Consider the following 17,158-nt stretch of genomic DNA (forward strand, 5'->3'; position numbering starts at 1 on the left):
GTCACACATACACCTCCAGTCATATAAATCTGTTTAATAGTGCAAATATTTGCCAAATCACTCGGGCGACATGGCAGTTTCATAAGAGATAGTGCTACTCCAACTCTCAATAGGCAGAGGCGCACAGCCAGTCAACATGCATAGCGATCTTCCACAACAGCCCTTAGCAAGGATTTCAGTTTGGAAGCAGAATCAAATTCTTATAATTTTACACAAAGGAAGTATTGTCGTGGGCACAAAGCTTTGGGAAATTTGAAGACACCGGGAGAGAAAAATAAAAAGGTAAATTGCTACTTTTCCAATTTCTCCCTCCCCTTTCCTATGATAATCAAGTACCTGCTGGGTTTTTTTTTTTTTTTGGGGGGGGGTACTTCATTTAACCTAAGATTTACAAGACCCTACTTTGCTCTTTTGAGAACTCACCTAAATTTCATCTCTTGACAAAACGAGAGGTCATCTCTCCTTGCCATCATTACCTCGACCAACTGACACAGTTTTGTTTTGATTTGAATTGCATGGACCATGTTCCCAAGCACTCGAACATATCTATTTAGACAGAAATATTCGGGGGGGGGGGGGGGGGGAATCAGATATAAACAAAAGTTTTGCAAATGTTTTAATCTCTAAGTAAAATGATGAAATGTGACTACAAACACTGCAATCTTTTTATTTATAGGAGCACATACTTCTGCTTACCTTATTGCATCCCAATTTGAGTGCAATAAAGAACAGCAAACCCTTTCACTAGTAACCACCAATATTGATGTGTTTCTGCTACATTTCAGCAGAAATACTTACCTGACTAGATTTAACATCATTGTTTCAATGCTAGCTTGCCCCAGATGTTCAGAGCTGCCTTCAGTATGATTATCTAGTAAGTTCTTCATGATAGCTATGGTTTGCTCCACAAACTGAGTGTTGGTGTCAGTCAATAAAACCTACATAAAGAACAAAATACATTTTGGAATTGATGCAGCGCCAACACACCCCGCATGAAACTGCATGACCCAGCTGTCACACACCTGCAAAAAACACCCCAGGGCATATAGCCAAATAGGCCCGCAGACAGACACTCATACTCATGCCCAACACATTCATGACCCCTGGCACAGCCTCTCACTAGAGTTCCTAACAACCAAACTGCTCTCTATATTAGATGATTCTTCCCCCTGCAATTTTTTGCCCATTTAAAAACAACTGTGAGTGCATGTTCATGCCAGTATTGAAAGGAATAATCAAAAAGAAGGCTTCGTTATCAAACTAGTCAATCTATTTGTACAAACGGGTGAAAAATAAAGCAGAAAACACTTTACCTGTCCCTGGGAGTCAAAGAACTTGCTGATAGTGTTCTTCAGTTTGTTAAACAGCATTGGATAAAGAGCAGGACTCAATTCTAGGCCCACCAGATCCTTAACGTTGGTCCGTATCTGAAGTCCCACTTTCTCATGGTTACACACCATTAAGGATAAGAGCCGGTCCATGAATTTGCTGACAGGTGTATCTGCATTTCCCTCCGAGGACATCACGGAAATCATGGAGCCCTTGCGTTCGCTGACTGGGCCCATGGGCGGGCTGTAGGTTGCCAAGCCAGAGTTGCTTCTCTGCTGCAGGCACACTCCCCCAAGGGCACACAGGAAGCCGGTCATGTTGATCCACTCCTGCAGGGAGTCCGTGTCAGACAAATCTATGGATCCTCCTCCACTCACGTGAGACATTCGCCTCTTAACAATGGTCTTGTGAAGGCTTTCTGCTGCCTACACACAAACATTTTATGGAAAACGTGAGTCCAACCTAATGGGTTGAGAGACTTGACAAATTACTTTTTATCCAGCATTTCTTCTGTGACAAAAGAACATTTTTTACATTTTAAAAACGCAAGTCTTCACTCCACCATTTCGAATGATACCAAGGTATCTCACTGCTCAAGGGCAAATGAACCTGCGAAATTGAGGTAGCGACACACACATATGCGGTATCAGACACAGAAGGTGGTTTCGGACTGCAGCTCAGAAAGGAACATACAATCAAATTATTTGCTTACATCAATCCCTGGACCTAGAGGCAATGTCTACGCTGCTTCAAGGAATAAAAGCATTTGAAAATTTTCTACCAAGTCATGTGTGTACTTATTAGTGATGGTCCAAGTTCAAGTGCTCTGGTACCAGCTTTGCAAACACTGTACTACTATTTTTTTTTTTTTTTTTTTAGCGTTCATTTATTTATTTTTGAGAAAGAGAGAGTGCAAACAGAGGGGCAGGGAGAGAGAGGACGAGACTGAATACCAATCAGGCTCCGCGCCATCAGCACAGAGCTGGACACGGGGTTTGAACCCATGAACTGTGAGATCATGATCTGAGCCGAAACCAAGAGTCAAACGCTTACCTAGCTGAGCCACCCAGGCACCCACATCATACTACTACTAACATAGATTCTGCATGGCAAGATGAGAGTAATCAAGCAAAAGAACCATTGAGCAAAAAGAGACTGTATGGAAGGGAGCGTAGAAAAACAAACAATAGAGAAGAATCAAACCCTACAAGAAGCTGACTGAGGAGTCATCTTCAGAGAGTTCTGACCCTGTTAGTTCACGGGGTACAGATGAGAAAGAAAAACTTTTACTATGTGTGGCAAAGCTTTTTCAAATTCAGTTCTCCTTACATACTGCTTACAAGCTAATACTCAGCCTGTTACAGAGGACCCATCAACCCGAGAAAGCAACACGTTAGGGCCATTCTGTGATATAAATGATGTAGACGTACCACTGCATTTGTTTCATTATGTATGTTTGTTGTGTGAGAAGAATGGCCTTTCTGCCATGAACGATTGCTCTGAATAAGGAACCCCCGAAACTACCGTTTCTCATGACGCATGCATTTATGACAGCTGTAGCTAAGAGCAGACTATGACTACTATCCCTGCTGTCGTGCAGCACATTAACCCTTTTAGGACCTATGTTAGAGGAATTTGTGCAAATTCTCGGAACAAGAGTAGAGACAGGGTGCCGCTCGCGACATGGTGACTTAACGTGTAGCACAGTGAAAAGGACCATTGGCTACAATTCTCTGCTTTGACAGAGGAAGCCTGGGTCTTGCATTTCAGTATTTTTTGTCACCTACTTTGTGAGGTCGGATGGACTAAGTCAGATGATGAATCAACGTCACACCTTCGTTGATTTGTGCCATAAAGAATCATTGGTATCAGACAAAGAAATGACCATTGTAAAAGAACTTGCAAACTGGCTTAGAAGCAACAATGTGGTAGAGCATAGATTTGGACCAAATGTACACATGAGATAATCACACAGCGCCAAGAGATTTCGAATTTGTGAGCAGCGTAAGGGCGGCTGAGTACTTAGCACGTTGACTGCAGGTGGGCTGCAGCAGTGCTGAAACACTGTAATCAGTACTCATGTCACTTATTTCCTCTCTTTATCAAGAACTTGGATCCAGCACCATGCAGACACCTCTTTGTCCAGTTTCACCCCTTGAGCCAAGTGTTTGTGCTCAACAAACACTGTACTTGGCATCAACATTAATGAAAGCATTATTTAAAAAAAAAAAATACAAAGAGCATTGTAGAATAAAGCACTAGGCTCAGGTATCTGAGCAGAGTTCTTTTGCATCTTTATTAAATACTAAGGTAAACAAGAAAGAGGAAGAAGAGCTCAGAAGAACAGCTCTATCACCTTGGTCCCCTGCAGCTAGTACTGAGAGTACTGGTAACAGTGATACCCATCAGGGTGGAGGCAGTGACATTGAAATGGACAAATTTATTAGCAGACCCAAACATGCGCGGCGACTTTCAGACACAGAGGAATCTGTGCAGGAAAGTTGTGATGAAATCGCCAACAGTAGGGGTCTTGGTAGGAGTAGCGGGCACAGTGATGAATCCAGCAATGAGAGGATTTCTAGCCATGCCAGCCAGTCAGCTGGGAGCCCCAGCAGAAGACACTGCCCATATGAAACCCCTTAAAGAAGATGATGAAGATGACAATCATGATCACAATCCCCCTAAAAGCAGGTGTGGTACAGATCTTTAGAACAGAAAGCTAGAAAATCAAGCAGGCATTTGCTTAGGGGATTCCCACAGCCCACCAGAAAGAAATGGGACAAGCAACGGAATAGGAAAGAACCTGGTTTTTAACACTAAGTAATGCCATCAGCAGATAATCAAATAAAAATGCCAGATGCCTGTTCACATTCTCAAGATCCAGAGCATGATATTTCAGGGGAAATAAACACTGCTCATGTACAGCACAAGCATGTCAAGAATCTTGAATTGCACACAATGAGGACTTTCTTGGGGAGGCTACTGGGAATGGATCATTTAACTGCCTACAATTCATTGGGCCACAGCACTGCCATCGCCACCATTGTTACCACCGCGAAGGGCGTATTGCTGATGATGGGCTAAGTGCAGCCGATGTCAGTTGCAGCAGCATCGCGATCAGTGCAAATCAGAATGTGGCTAATTGTGATGAAGTATCTGGGTGTGAAGAGCAGCTAGTTCAGATTAATTCACATGCAGAACTAACATCTTCTCTGCAACAACCTCTTCCCAATTTAGCATCTATGTACCATTAACGTCTACCTCAAGGACGTGCAGTTCATAAACATCAATTCAACATAATGCTCCAATAGGCATTAATTTGGGTAATGTTTGCTTGGAAAGACTTTATTGTGGAATACAGTTCAAGATATGAGTCAGTTAATCTTTCTGAAGGATTAATACATGAAGCAGAGAAGCTTCTCTGTTCCTTGGTATGTTGGTTTGGCAGATTCAAATGAGAGTCACTGAGGGCTGCCTTGAAAATGTAGGCAAGCCCATGTAAAGAGGAATTTTTTACATGCTGGTTAAAGCTCATTCTGCATGTTCTTATTGACTAGGTATGGCAGGTTCATCGCATTTAACGGACTATTATCAACCTGTGTTTTAGTAACTGAAGTCTGTCTTCGTAACAGGCTTAAAGACTATTCTCTCACAGGGCTCATATTTCATCACTCAGCCTTGCTATTCACAGCACTTTTTGGCAGTCTTGGTTAGATTCCCTCCAAGAGAAACAATAATACTTGCTCCCTTCTTGCCTCTGGGAACACTGTAGTGATTATTCTGCTTTCAAGTTACAGTTAAATGTTCTTGAACTATATCACATGATATATGTAAAAAAGCTAAAGAAGTGAAGTTAAACCTCAGCTGAAATATAAACACCTTGATAGTGGCATTGTTCTTCTCTCTGGGTGAATCTTTTGTGTCTTGACTTCTGAAGCACATAAAGAACGAGGTTAGTGTTTTTTCTCTAGTTTGAATTCTACTGTTCATTTAATGGGGTTGAAACTTGAAACCACAAGTTTCTTGCATTTCAGTTCTGTTCCACTAGTATAATTTCAGGTTTCCCTTGATAATGTTCCATTCCCTGGCATACTGTATTCAGTTATTAACTGAATGTACTATGTTAATATAACATTTGCAGCTGGAGCCTCTAGTGGCTCCTTGGTTAAGCATCCAAATCTTGATTTCAGCTCAGGTCATGATCTCACGGTTCATGAGATCAAGCCCCGTGTCAGGCTCTTCACTGAGAGCATGAAGCCTGCTTGGGATTCTCTCTCTCCTCTCTCTCTCTCTCTCTCTCTCCCCTCTCTCCTCTCTCTCTCTCCTCTCTCTCTGTCCCTACTCTGCTCTCATGAACACACCTGCACTCACTTGCTCTCTCTCAAAAGAAATAAAAAAAAACAAATTTTTATATATAATGTTTTCAGCTTACCTCTGCCAAGGCCTGATATAACTATCTAATTTTATTGAAAATTTAAGTACCTCAAAATATTTTTTTACCTTACTCAATTAGAAAAAAGTAAATGCAGTATTTCATTTTCTGCTTTTGGTCTTCAGAGAGCTCTAATTTGACAATCACAAAAAACTGACAATCACAGAAAAATCATTCATGCAGGTAAAAGAAACCACAAAAAGACCTCTGTTAGTGAGTCAATTTGGCATTTACTCTTTACCTTTTTTTTTTTTTTTTTAACGTTTATTTATTTTGAGAGAGAGAAAGAGACAGTGCGAGCAAGGGAGAGGCAGGGAGAGAGTGAGAAGAGAGAATCCCAAGTATGTTCCAGGCTATCGGTGCAGAGTCCCACGCAGGGCTCCATCGCAAGGGCCGTGCATGACCTGAGCCAAAATCAAGAGCCGGACACTGACCCAGCTCAACCACCCAGGTGCCCCACGCATATACTCTTTAAAAGGAGTGCTTATACATTTTTTTAAATTTTTGTTTCAAGTTTTTATTCAAATTTCAGTTAGTTAACATATAATGTAGCCTTAGTTCCAGTAAAAGGAATGTGTTTAATGGCTGGGTATTTCATCATTTACAGAGGTGCTACAGCAGTCCATTTCAATGTTTTTTTTTTTTTTTAATTTTTTTTTTTTATTTCCAGGAGAGAGAGAGACAGCGTGAGCAGGGGAGGGTCAGAGAGAGAGGGAGTCACAGACTGAGACAGGCTCCAGGCTCTGAGCTGGCAGTCAGCACAGAGCCCGACGAGGGGCTCGAACCCACGAACGGCGAGATCATGACCTAAGCGAAAGTCAGACGCTTAACCGACTAAGCCATCCAGGCACCCCAATATAGCAGTCCATTTTAAAATGTTAATTGTCTTGGGTCATCTGGGTGGCTCAGTTGGTTAAGAGTCCGACTCTTGATTTCAGCTCAGGTCATGATCTCATGGCTTGTGGATTCGAGCCCCGCATCAGGCTCTGCGCTGACGGTGCGGAGCCTGCTTCGGATCCTCTGTCTTCCTCTCTTTCTGTCCTTCCCCTGCGCACACACTCTCCCTCAAAAATAAACAAACATTTTTTTAAAATGGTGTCCTTCAAAAGCCTTTGTGAAACCACCAGTTTTTTAAGTACTTGTATCAGTTTATATTCTCCACAGGTGAATCTGCATAGCCTGTCACCTAGCAGCTCCACTGTTAAGTATGTGCTTTGCAGAAATACACCTCGACAGTTAACAAAGACTCAGTCAAGAATGTTCAAAGCAGGACTAGTCAAAAGAACTAGTCTTTGTACAGCATTCCAATGTCCTAAGAGAGTAGGAAGCAAAATTACATTGTGGACTGTCCGTTGAATGAAATAACATGGAGCAGTACCAGTGAATGAACGACAGTGGTCCAGAGCAGTGTACGTGACTCTCACAAGCCACGGTGAGTGAAAGACGCCGGATTTAAGGGACTACGTCTCCAGCAATCCATTTACAGAAAGTTTGAAACAGGAAAGCTCTTGTATTCAGTAGTCAGGACGAGGGTTACTCTTGGGTTGTTAGCATGGGTAGCAGGGCTCAACAAAGGCTTCCAATGTGCTACTAATGAATTGCTTCTTGATGTGGGTGCTGGCTGCATGGGCATGTCCATCTCCTAATATTCTAAACTGTCGCTTAGATTTATACATGTTTTTGTATGTATGTTATATTCCAATAAAAAAATGATGTGCAAGATGAAAAACAAAGAAGTCCAAACTCAGACGACCATATACATTTTTTAGGAGCCACCAATATATTGTTGTCATAGACTAATATAACCAAACCAGAATATTAAACTCCTTTCAAAAAGCTTTTGACTGACATGAACGAACCTTACAAACATTATGCCAAGTGAGAAAAACCAGCCACATTATGTGAAATGTGCAAAACAAGTGAATCTACAGAAAGCAGGCTGGTGGCTGCCTGGAGGGGTTGGGCAGGGGGGAGATAGGGGAATAGTAGCTCCAGGGTGTGTGGGTTTTCTGATTGGGGTGATGGTTGTATAACTTTGTAAACAGACTTAAAACCACTAACTGTACTTCTTTTTTTGGTCTATTGTGGCATTTTATTTGCACATAATGTATTATATCCCTAGAAAAAGAAATGCAGGATTGTGATTTTCCCTCCTGTGTGTTTCCATCTTGCTTCTTCATGGCCCATGTTGCCAGCTGAGGTTCAATACGATGAAACCAAACTGGCGGGATGGGAGCAGATTATTTTGCCACTTTTCTAGGTCTTCGAGTCGTACGTCAAATCGAGGGCTGCCGAACCTGCCTGCGAAGTTCACGGCAATCTTCCCGGCTCTGTGATCATCGATCATTTCAGAGTCACCAGTGTAGCCACACTTCGTCATCCCGGTCAGAACCCGGACAACGACTTTGGCGCCCGGCCTAATGAAAACCCGGCGTGTGCTTCTTTCTGGCACTGTTGATGCTCTTGAGAGCATCTGCCAGAACATTCGTGCGCACCATTATGGCAGCAAGGAAAGGCAGCAGAAAGTGCACTGTGCATTTTAAATGGATGAGCTGTATGGTATGCAAATTATATCTCAATGAAAGTTACCAAAAAAAATTTTAAAAATTAATAAAAAAGCTTTCATCCTAAAGCCACACACGTCCTCTCCAAATGACATCACGTACATATTTTATGACCTCACAGGTTCGTGGGTTCGGGCCCTGCACTGGGCTGTGTGCTGACAGTACAGAGCCTGCTTGGGATCCTCTCTCTTCCTCTCTCTCTGCCCCTCCCCTACTCATACCGTCTCTGTCTCTCTCAAAAATAAATTACTTAATTAAAAAAAAGAATACCTAACAAAACAGTAAAATGTACTGTTTCAATTTTATTTTCTCTAACTTTGTCATCCCTTTCCTGAAAAGTCTGTGAAGTACTATCATGGGAAAAGAGAAGGAAAGAAGATAAAGGAAGGGCCCCCACCACAAACCATCTCTACCTCCTGCTGGCCCACATTTCTGCAATGATGGAAACACTGTATATCCATGCTGTCCAATACAGTAGCCAATTGCTACATGTGGCTAATGAATCCTTGGAAGTGGCTACTGAGAAACTGAATTTTAACTGTATTTAATTATAACTACTATAAATTTTCATTTAAACCTAAGTAGCCACATTGGCTAGTGGGTACCATAACAGTGCAGTTTTAATGTTTATTTCTTTTTGAGAGAGAGTGAGTGGGGGAAGTGCAGAGAGAGAAGGAGACACAGAATCTGAAGCAGGCTCCAGGCTCCGAGCTGTCAGCACAGGGCCCAACGTGGGGCTGGAACTCACAAATCATGACACCATGACCTGAGCCAAAGTCGGACCCTTAACCGAGCCACCCAGGCGCCCCATAATAGTGCAGTTTTAGATGAACCAAACTAAGGAAGTCTTACGACAACTATACACATATCTTATACTAAGAGTGACTCAACAGATTACTGAAATGAAGTACACATGCTTAGCAGATCAATTAAAAGACAAAAATCAACTTCACGAACTCACCTGGCCATCTTCCATTTTCGCTTTTGGATAGTTGAGGATTAGTTTCGTGGCTTGTTCCCACTTTGCATGTGTATCTTCCCAAGCCTAAAATGAAGGCAATTACCACTTGAAAGCAACTTTAAACCTAGTACTAAAAATCAACCAGCAGTAGGTCTCAAAGTCGGTGCACACTACAAGCATAATATCCCATGTGTAATATGCACATATATCTTAGATCTGCTTCAAAACCCATTCCTGGTCACACACACACCACGCGGCTGCTCCGACCAAGGGCGGGGCCTGGGGGGCTGCGTCCATTGCAGACAGCATACCTCCGTGTTCCCTGCAGTGGGGTGCTCGATGCGCCTGAGTAGTGCCATCACTCTCTTCTGAAGCGCTGCTCTTCCTAAGCAAGGACAACAGCACATCAACTCATTGAACTCAGAGCCCCGAACGCCAAGGGAGAGCCTGGCGGGCCAAACCCCTAAGGCAGAGCAGGAGGCCTGGAAGGAGTGCTTCCTCTGGCCGACCTCACGGGGCCGGGATTTAGCTCGGACTCCGCAAGGGCCACAGCGTAACATAAGCTACTCCCACCTTTATTTACGCACAACACGTGCCGGTGTGTTTAACGTCCCCATGTACAGTTCAACCTCAGGAAATTACATCATCTGTAACCGACAGTCATTTATGCTGCCAGGTTTTAAACAAACGTACTGCGTACTGCAAGCTCAGGGAGACATTAACAATTTATTTCAAATGCTATTTACTTTCAGCCTCTCTTATGTAGAAAGGATTTCAGGAACGCTATTTCAGTGAACCCTCGAAGCTCCCTCCACTCCTAGCACTAGCTGGTGTCGTGCGACTCAAGGCAAACTGAGTGGGGGGGAGGGAGACATCATCCCCAGTTACCTGTTGACATCATATTGCTGACAGAGGCAAACTCCATGAACGTGTTATAGTTGGGCAGGAAGTTGTGCACCGACACTTCATCCACCCCACAGCGGATGTCTGCTTCCTCACAGAGGTGGCGGAAACAGGACATGGCCACCAGGACGGCTTCGGTGTCAGGGCTCCACAGAAACATGTACAGGGCCACTTCCAGTTTGGTGTGCGCCTGCCGGCATATGGGTGGGGCGCTGCCGCACCCTGCCGCGCTCTCCTGGAGGGCAGGGATGGGAGGCGCTGTGTTTGCGACGCAGGTCATTTTATTTATAAAATCCAGCAGCGCAACAAACTGCGCACCACGTACATGTGCATTCAATACCACACAAAAGCTTTCCCCTGCACTCACAACAGGAATTTTCAACCCCCTAAATATCTTGTCTGGATGAGAAATGAGATTGTTCGGACCAGGGTAATGCTACTATTTGCCCAATTTCCAATCAAATAGGTATTATCCTACTTCAGATTCGAGAACTATAGATTAAGTCTAACGCAAACACAAGTACCCACAGCGTCAATCTACGGAATGAAAAACGCAATGCACTTCCAACTCAATTATAAATGACAAAGGAACTAGTAAGAAAGTCTATCTACCTACCGTGGGGACGAAATAAAGTAAGTACACTGCAACAAGGCCTAAAACAAGGGCACGGACAAGGACCAAATGTTGTTGTAGAAGTTGTACTTGACTCTGGATTACACATGCCCACAAGAAATCCTCATTTACAAAGAGAATGTAAATTCTGCAGTTACCATAGACAGCAGTAAACACTGTGATGCTCATTTGTTTTTTCCTCAACAGAAGGTTGGACTGAAAATTAGGGATAAACAAGCTTTGGTCCGTATTTCTTGACTTCCAAGTCTAACAGTATAATGCCAATGGTAACGTGGACCAGCAAGATCTTCTGTGAGATATCAGTATAATCAAGATTCCTGCAGACTGTACTATGGCAAAGATTAGGAAAGTTAACCTAATTCTACGACAATCCTAGACAGACACTCCTCTCCACTGATAAGAATTAAAGACTGTACTCTCTAGATTGGTAGCTGCATTCTAAATGCCACAAATAGTGTTTTTATGTTTTTAACAGTGTGAAAAAAAAAAAAGTTTGGTCTGGAAAAGACACTCTTTTGTAATGACCTGCTATTTTCACTTGTACGATGATTTATTTTTAAAAAGAATTCTGTACACAAACAAAAACCACAGACACTTATCTATATCAAGCAAAATACTTTCTCTCCCAGTAAATCTGTACTCTTGTTAGGTGGTACAACCTATAAACTTCTGGGATACGAATGGCCCTTTGTACAGTAGAGATTTACGGTAATTACAGCGCTCAGTTATATCTTATCAGTAAGTGTCAAGTGCTGTTTACACACAATCTCATTTAATCATCACGACGTTTCTGGGGCATAAATTGTTGTTATCTGCATTTTAAAGCTGATGACCTGGGTCCCAGGGATGTTAGGGATATGCCTGAAGTCCCACAAAGATCAGTGACAGAACTCGAATCTAACCAGTTCTTTACCGCGCTCTAGCATCTGGTCGCAATTTACCAAAGTCCATTCAGGAAAAAACACATGGCACAGAGGGTAACGATGCAGGAAAAGTACCCAAGAAGCTGCTTACCACGGACGAGTTTCCTTTTCCCTTCCGAAGAGAGGCTCCGGGAGTGCAGGTGCGCATTAATTCTTCATGATCCATGGACATCTGACTGGTGGCTCCACTTGAAGGAACGTCACAGCCTACCCCATAAAGGAAGAGAAAGTGACAGGAACTTCTATCTGCCTGCTGAAAAGAAGAAGTAAGTGAGCCTTTCTGAAGCACTGATAACCCGGAAAAATAAATACGTAATACGAGCACTCTTCCTGCTTGCGACTCTCCTGGAAAACCTCACATCCCAACTCCTGTTCCTTGAAGAATATTCGCTAGAAACCCAACAGTACGAATGATGTCGGCTTAGTGTCTTTGAAACTCCTCTCAGCCTTCCGCCCTTCAAATCACCAGGAACAACAGATTCTAGAAATGCAAATTAACATTTCCAGATCTAACGTGGGCACAGTTAAACAACAACACAAAGCTACCATATGAAAAATATAATGTACTTCTCAGTCAATTATACATGACAAAGATATACTCCCTATAAGATTTCTATCCTGTGCCCTATCAGGATAATTGGAAGTTGACTCTTTCGAGACTAAATTCCTTTGGACCAGTAACTAGCAATGGTAAATACGACAAGCCTGTTGCAAGGCTAACTTTACTGACCAGACTACTACAGATTATTACTGGATTACTAATGCTTATACTCTGGAGAATTATACCACAGGTAAAGGTATGAAACCCTGAAGTCCATTCTTGTTCCTTATCCTTGGAATAAGGCCAAATTCCACTATACTAACACACTAAGACAACCCAGATGTGTAAAAACCCAACTCACCATCAACCCATTTCTAAACAAAGAAATTTAACAAGCTTCATGGTACACTGAAAAGCATGAGTATAATATGTTTAAGATATCTTGGAGTTATTATTCTAGAAAAGGATAAAAACTCATTGAACTAAGAACTCCAACACTTATGCCATAATAGAAAAAAATTTTAATTGACTACAAAAATTTTATGGTAAAAGAAATTTCAGGCTCTTCTCTAACCTCTAAAATCTTGACCCCGTGCTTTATAGTTCAGAATCAATACTTCACTCCACCCTAAGGGAGAAGACTCAGATATCTGAAGAGGTGAAATTGTTATGGCAGAAATATAAATAAACTTGGACCAAAGACCCTCAACCTCTTCCCTTCGGTTTCTTGACAGACAACCGGACTAGCCTAAGCCATAAGATTCACCTCTTACGTACGAACTCGAGACAAGATAGAACAAGTTGCTCAATCTAATGTGGTTACAGCAGCCCCCACCTCCTAGGCTTGCCCCATAGAGTCCTACTGAACTCAACTAGAATTGATCAAGATTGCAACTTGAAGGACAAAGACTCAGAACAATTTTTGGAACGTTAACTTCTCAGCCATTATCCTCTGCACATATATTTCCCCTTGAAGACTCTGTAGGCAGAAAGAGCGAAAGTAGCACTTAATTTGGCTAATATACATTTCCTTCATCTCTTCCCATTACCCCCAAATATGCTTCCATTTTAAAGATACTTTGCTTACCTTATTTTTAAGAAGAAATTTATTCCTGCAGATCAAAATTTCCCGCAACCATTTGAGGATTTCTGTGCTACTAAGCATTTGATGGCTAGTTAATTTCTTGCAGATGTAAAAAAGCATTTGAGAGCTGCAAGAGCATAAAGTTCATAGTTATCAGTATCATCAATAGATAACCTAACAGAGATATAATCAGTATATAAGAAGACATTCTCTCATAATGGATGTAAGTTTACAGAAGCTAGGATTTTCTAAAGAAATCAATTCTCAAAATGTTAATAGCACAATAATCAAAGGGAGTAAATCTACAGTTAAAAAAAAAAAAAAAAAAAGCAAACAATTCTAAATCCTCCAATCCCCAAACTCCCAAGCATTTCATCCATGCATCTCATCTTTGCAGAAGACTCAGAAGAAATGACAGCCCACATGCACAGCATGGACTGTATGTAAACTCAATGTTCTAGAGCATGGATCTGCAAACAACTGCCTGTAGACCAAATCCGATCCATTATCTGCTTTCCATAACTAACGTTTTTTAGTGGAACATGGCCACACCCATTCATTTACATACGGCCTAGGGGTGCCTTTGTGCTCTAACAGCAGAACTGAATAGTTCTCACAGACACTATCTTGCCCACCAACCCTCTGATTTATTTACTACCTGACCTTTTAGGCGAAAAAAGTTGCTGATCCCTGATCTAGAGTCGTCACGCTGTCCAACACTGTAGCCACTAGCCTGCCACATGCGGCTAATGAGCACCTGAAATGTGGCTTGCCCAAACTGAGATGTGCTGTAAGTGTGAAACATAACCAAATTTGAAGACTTGATGGAAAAAAAGAATGTAAGATATCTCAGTAACTTTTATATTGATTACATATTGGAATGATATTCTAGAAATATAGGATGGGTTTAAAAATATTATTAAAATTACTATTGCCTTTTCTTTATACTCTGCAATGTGGCCACCCAGAAAATTCTAACTTATACATGTGGTTCACATTACATTACTATCGAAGAACACTGCTCTGTGTCTCGGATTTAAATCAGCTGCCGGGGAGGACTTAGTGCACCCCCTTCTATGAGGAGATAATGACAACATGGAACCTGAGGCTCACACATTCCCTTTGTTCTCAATGTGCTGCCCTTGTGCTCTTCAACAGATAATAATTTACATAACCTAGGAAACAAATTATAAAATTCTGTGTATATTTTTACCTTCTAAACAGGTGTTCATTATTATTTTTTTAATATTTATTTTTGAGAGAGCGAGCGAGAACATGGGCAGGAGGGTGGGGGGCAGGGACAGAGGGACACAGAGAATCTGAAGGAGGCTCCAGGCTCTGAGCTGTCAGCACTGAGCCCAAAACACGGGGCTCGAACTCACTAGCAGTGCGATCAGGACCTGAGCTGAAGTCAGACGCTCACCTGACTAAGCCACCCAGGTGCCCCTAAACAGATGTTCATTATTAATTCACTTATCAAAATCATTGGCATCAGGGAAAATTTATGAAAGATCATAAGTTTTAAAAACTGAAATGAATAATTGACATTATAAAATTTTAACACTCTAAGCTCATATTTGTAATAATTTAAAGCACAACTGTAACTACATAGAAATCTGGAACTTAAGGGAATACACCAAGTAACAGTGCCTATGGTTGGATAATAATACGTAGTACAATTTTTTAAAACTTACTTTCTAAATTGCTGTGACTGTAATTCTTACCGTTAAAACAAGAATCTAATTAATAATTCAAGTCAAATAAAATACAAGATGATAAAACTTCCATAAATACAGTTTTACAATTGACCGAGTACTATAGAGTTAGTATCTAAAGACAAAAAAGAAGTGCAAAATAAAATTTAACTTGAACTAGAAAATAAAAGTACATACCTAATTTCCCAAAACGTTTCCACAGGAGCATCAGGATTCCACAAATCAATGCTATCTAACTGATGAAGAACGAGCAGGGCCTGAATTTTTAAAAAGAGAGAAAAGAGTTACTCAAAAGTTTTTTTAGTAAATGTGACACTGGAATATTTATTTTACAAATGCTAACAAATCGAGCTATTTAATTTCAGCCTCAACACACAGTAAAAGGCAAAAGAGAAAAACTCTGGAGAACCCAAATCTCTAGGGAATAACATGTAAAATAAAATCATTTTATTCTATCACTCTCACTTTAAATGGCATATAGGGACACAGTTAAATGACTGATGAATTCGGAGGAGAAATGTATACATATGAAAACTGCTTTAAGACACAAACTAAGTCCTTTCAGTAAGTGTCAAAGAACTCAGTGGAACCAAAAATTAATCCCCAAGAAAGGAGAGCTCCCCAAAATTAATACACACAGCGATATTTTACTTTGAGGGCAAAAGATAAAGGAGGAGTTATCTTGCTCGCCGCAAATTCTTTTGGAACAGAAAAGATCAATTAGTTTCCAAAGAACAAGAGAGAGGGGAGAGCAAAATAGACTTCACATTTCATAGCAGGTTATTCGTTCTAAAGCATTCCAAGAGACAACAGGAGTGAAATTGGAATTTGGCTTACAGAACATCAGCAAGAATTAAAGAACTCATTTAAAATATACAACTAATATATAAAAACACTACTGTGAAGTAATGAAAGCCACTGGAGTATGAAGTATAAAACTAGACTCTTCCATGGAACCAGCTCCCCCCCACAACGCCAATCCCACGTTGCTTCCCCCAGAGGCACCCGGCTGAGCTCTGGCGCATTCTTCAGCCCTTGCTCGGTAGGTTTGGTGATTCTTTACTCCCCTTTAAAGCCTTATAATAAAACTCCCATAAAATGCTGTTTGGAACAAATAATGAAAACTGATTTCTTCTGCTCTTAAAAGCAAATCAAATGCATAAACTGCTAACATCCGCACTGAAAACCCGCCTTGTTAGAAAAGGATACATAAATGTCTAACCTTAGATGACTTTATAATTCCAAAACACACATTATATAAAGACCAGACCTATATTATCCTATTTTACTGTAATGACCTTTAGATATATAATGAAAACTTCAATTCACTGTGAGAATCTTCAAAAAATTATGTAGTTTATACCTCTCATACCAAGGAAAAACCATACAAATTAACCTTCAATTGTTACTACTGTGTAAAAACAATATAGTTTACTAACACTTTAAGTGGCAAATTCTCTACATTTTTGTTTGAAGAAGTACTTTTTAACATAACAAAAGACACTGTGTTAGCCTCTTCCCTGCCTTAATATGACTGCTTTCCTTGTTGTGCTCCCTTCCACTTTATTTCCTGCATATATTCTAACAAAGCTGTAAACACAGCATACGCATCTGACATTTCATCAATATGTTTCCATATTGCTGCGTGATCAGCATGTTTTAATGGATGTTTAATAATTTGCCAAGTTGAAATACCATTCTGTCATTGAATATTAACCTGCTCTCTTACTAGTGAACATCTGAAATTCTCCTAATATTCTCCTATTATAAATCACAGTAATAAGCATGTATGTATGTGTATCTGCCTCCTTTCGTATTCAGAGAATAAAAAAAATTACAGGAATGGAATTATTTGGACAAAAATTAGGTATTTGCACACCTTCTGCCAAATACTGTCAAGCAGCCTTCCAAGAAGTATGCCAAGGAGTGGGCCAATTAATAGGTCCAACAGCAATGTACACAAATATAAGTGATGAGTGAAGCGATGAATGCTACAATATATTTGGTAAAATAAAACATACAGTACAAACAATAAAGTAGGATATCCTAAGTATACATATGCTCAAAGAATT

At 40.9% G+C, this 17,158-nt stretch overlaps 1 protein-coding gene and 1 pseudogene across 3 annotated transcripts in view; both read right to left on the reverse strand.

Annotated features, from left to right (window-relative positions):
- The window catches only part of NF1 (neurofibromin 1), a 263,862-nt gene that overhangs the window by 142,896 nt on the left and 103,808 nt on the right, over positions 1 to 17,158 (reverse strand). For all 3 annotated transcript variants that reach the window (XM_039252830.1, XM_039252840.1, XM_039252820.1), the window contains exons 15-23: positions 15,264 to 15,343; positions 13,375 to 13,498; positions 11,838 to 11,999; positions 10,175 to 10,424; positions 9,598 to 9,671; positions 9,287 to 9,370; positions 1,314 to 1,754; positions 799 to 938; positions 424 to 546 (exon numbers count right to left, since the gene is read on the reverse strand). In XM_039252830.1, the coding sequence (XP_039108761.1) occupies positions 424 to 546; positions 799 to 938; positions 1,314 to 1,754; positions 9,287 to 9,370; positions 9,598 to 9,671; positions 10,175 to 10,424; positions 11,838 to 11,999; positions 13,375 to 13,498; positions 15,264 to 15,343 (1,478 nt within the window). The remainder of the gene's footprint in view (positions 1 to 423; positions 547 to 798; positions 939 to 1,313; positions 1,755 to 9,286; positions 9,371 to 9,597; positions 9,672 to 10,174; positions 10,425 to 11,837; positions 12,000 to 13,374; positions 13,499 to 15,263; positions 15,344 to 17,158) is intronic.
- Positions 7,880 to 8,265, reverse strand: LOC120245722 (annotated as a pseudogene).

Source organism: Hyaena hyaena, unplaced genomic scaffold (assembly GCF_003009895.1).
Source record: "Hyaena hyaena isolate Hyena2069 unplaced genomic scaffold, ASM300989v1 scaffold_10, whole genome shotgun sequence".
NCBI lineage: Eukaryota > Metazoa > Chordata > Mammalia > Carnivora > Hyaenidae > Hyaena > Hyaena hyaena.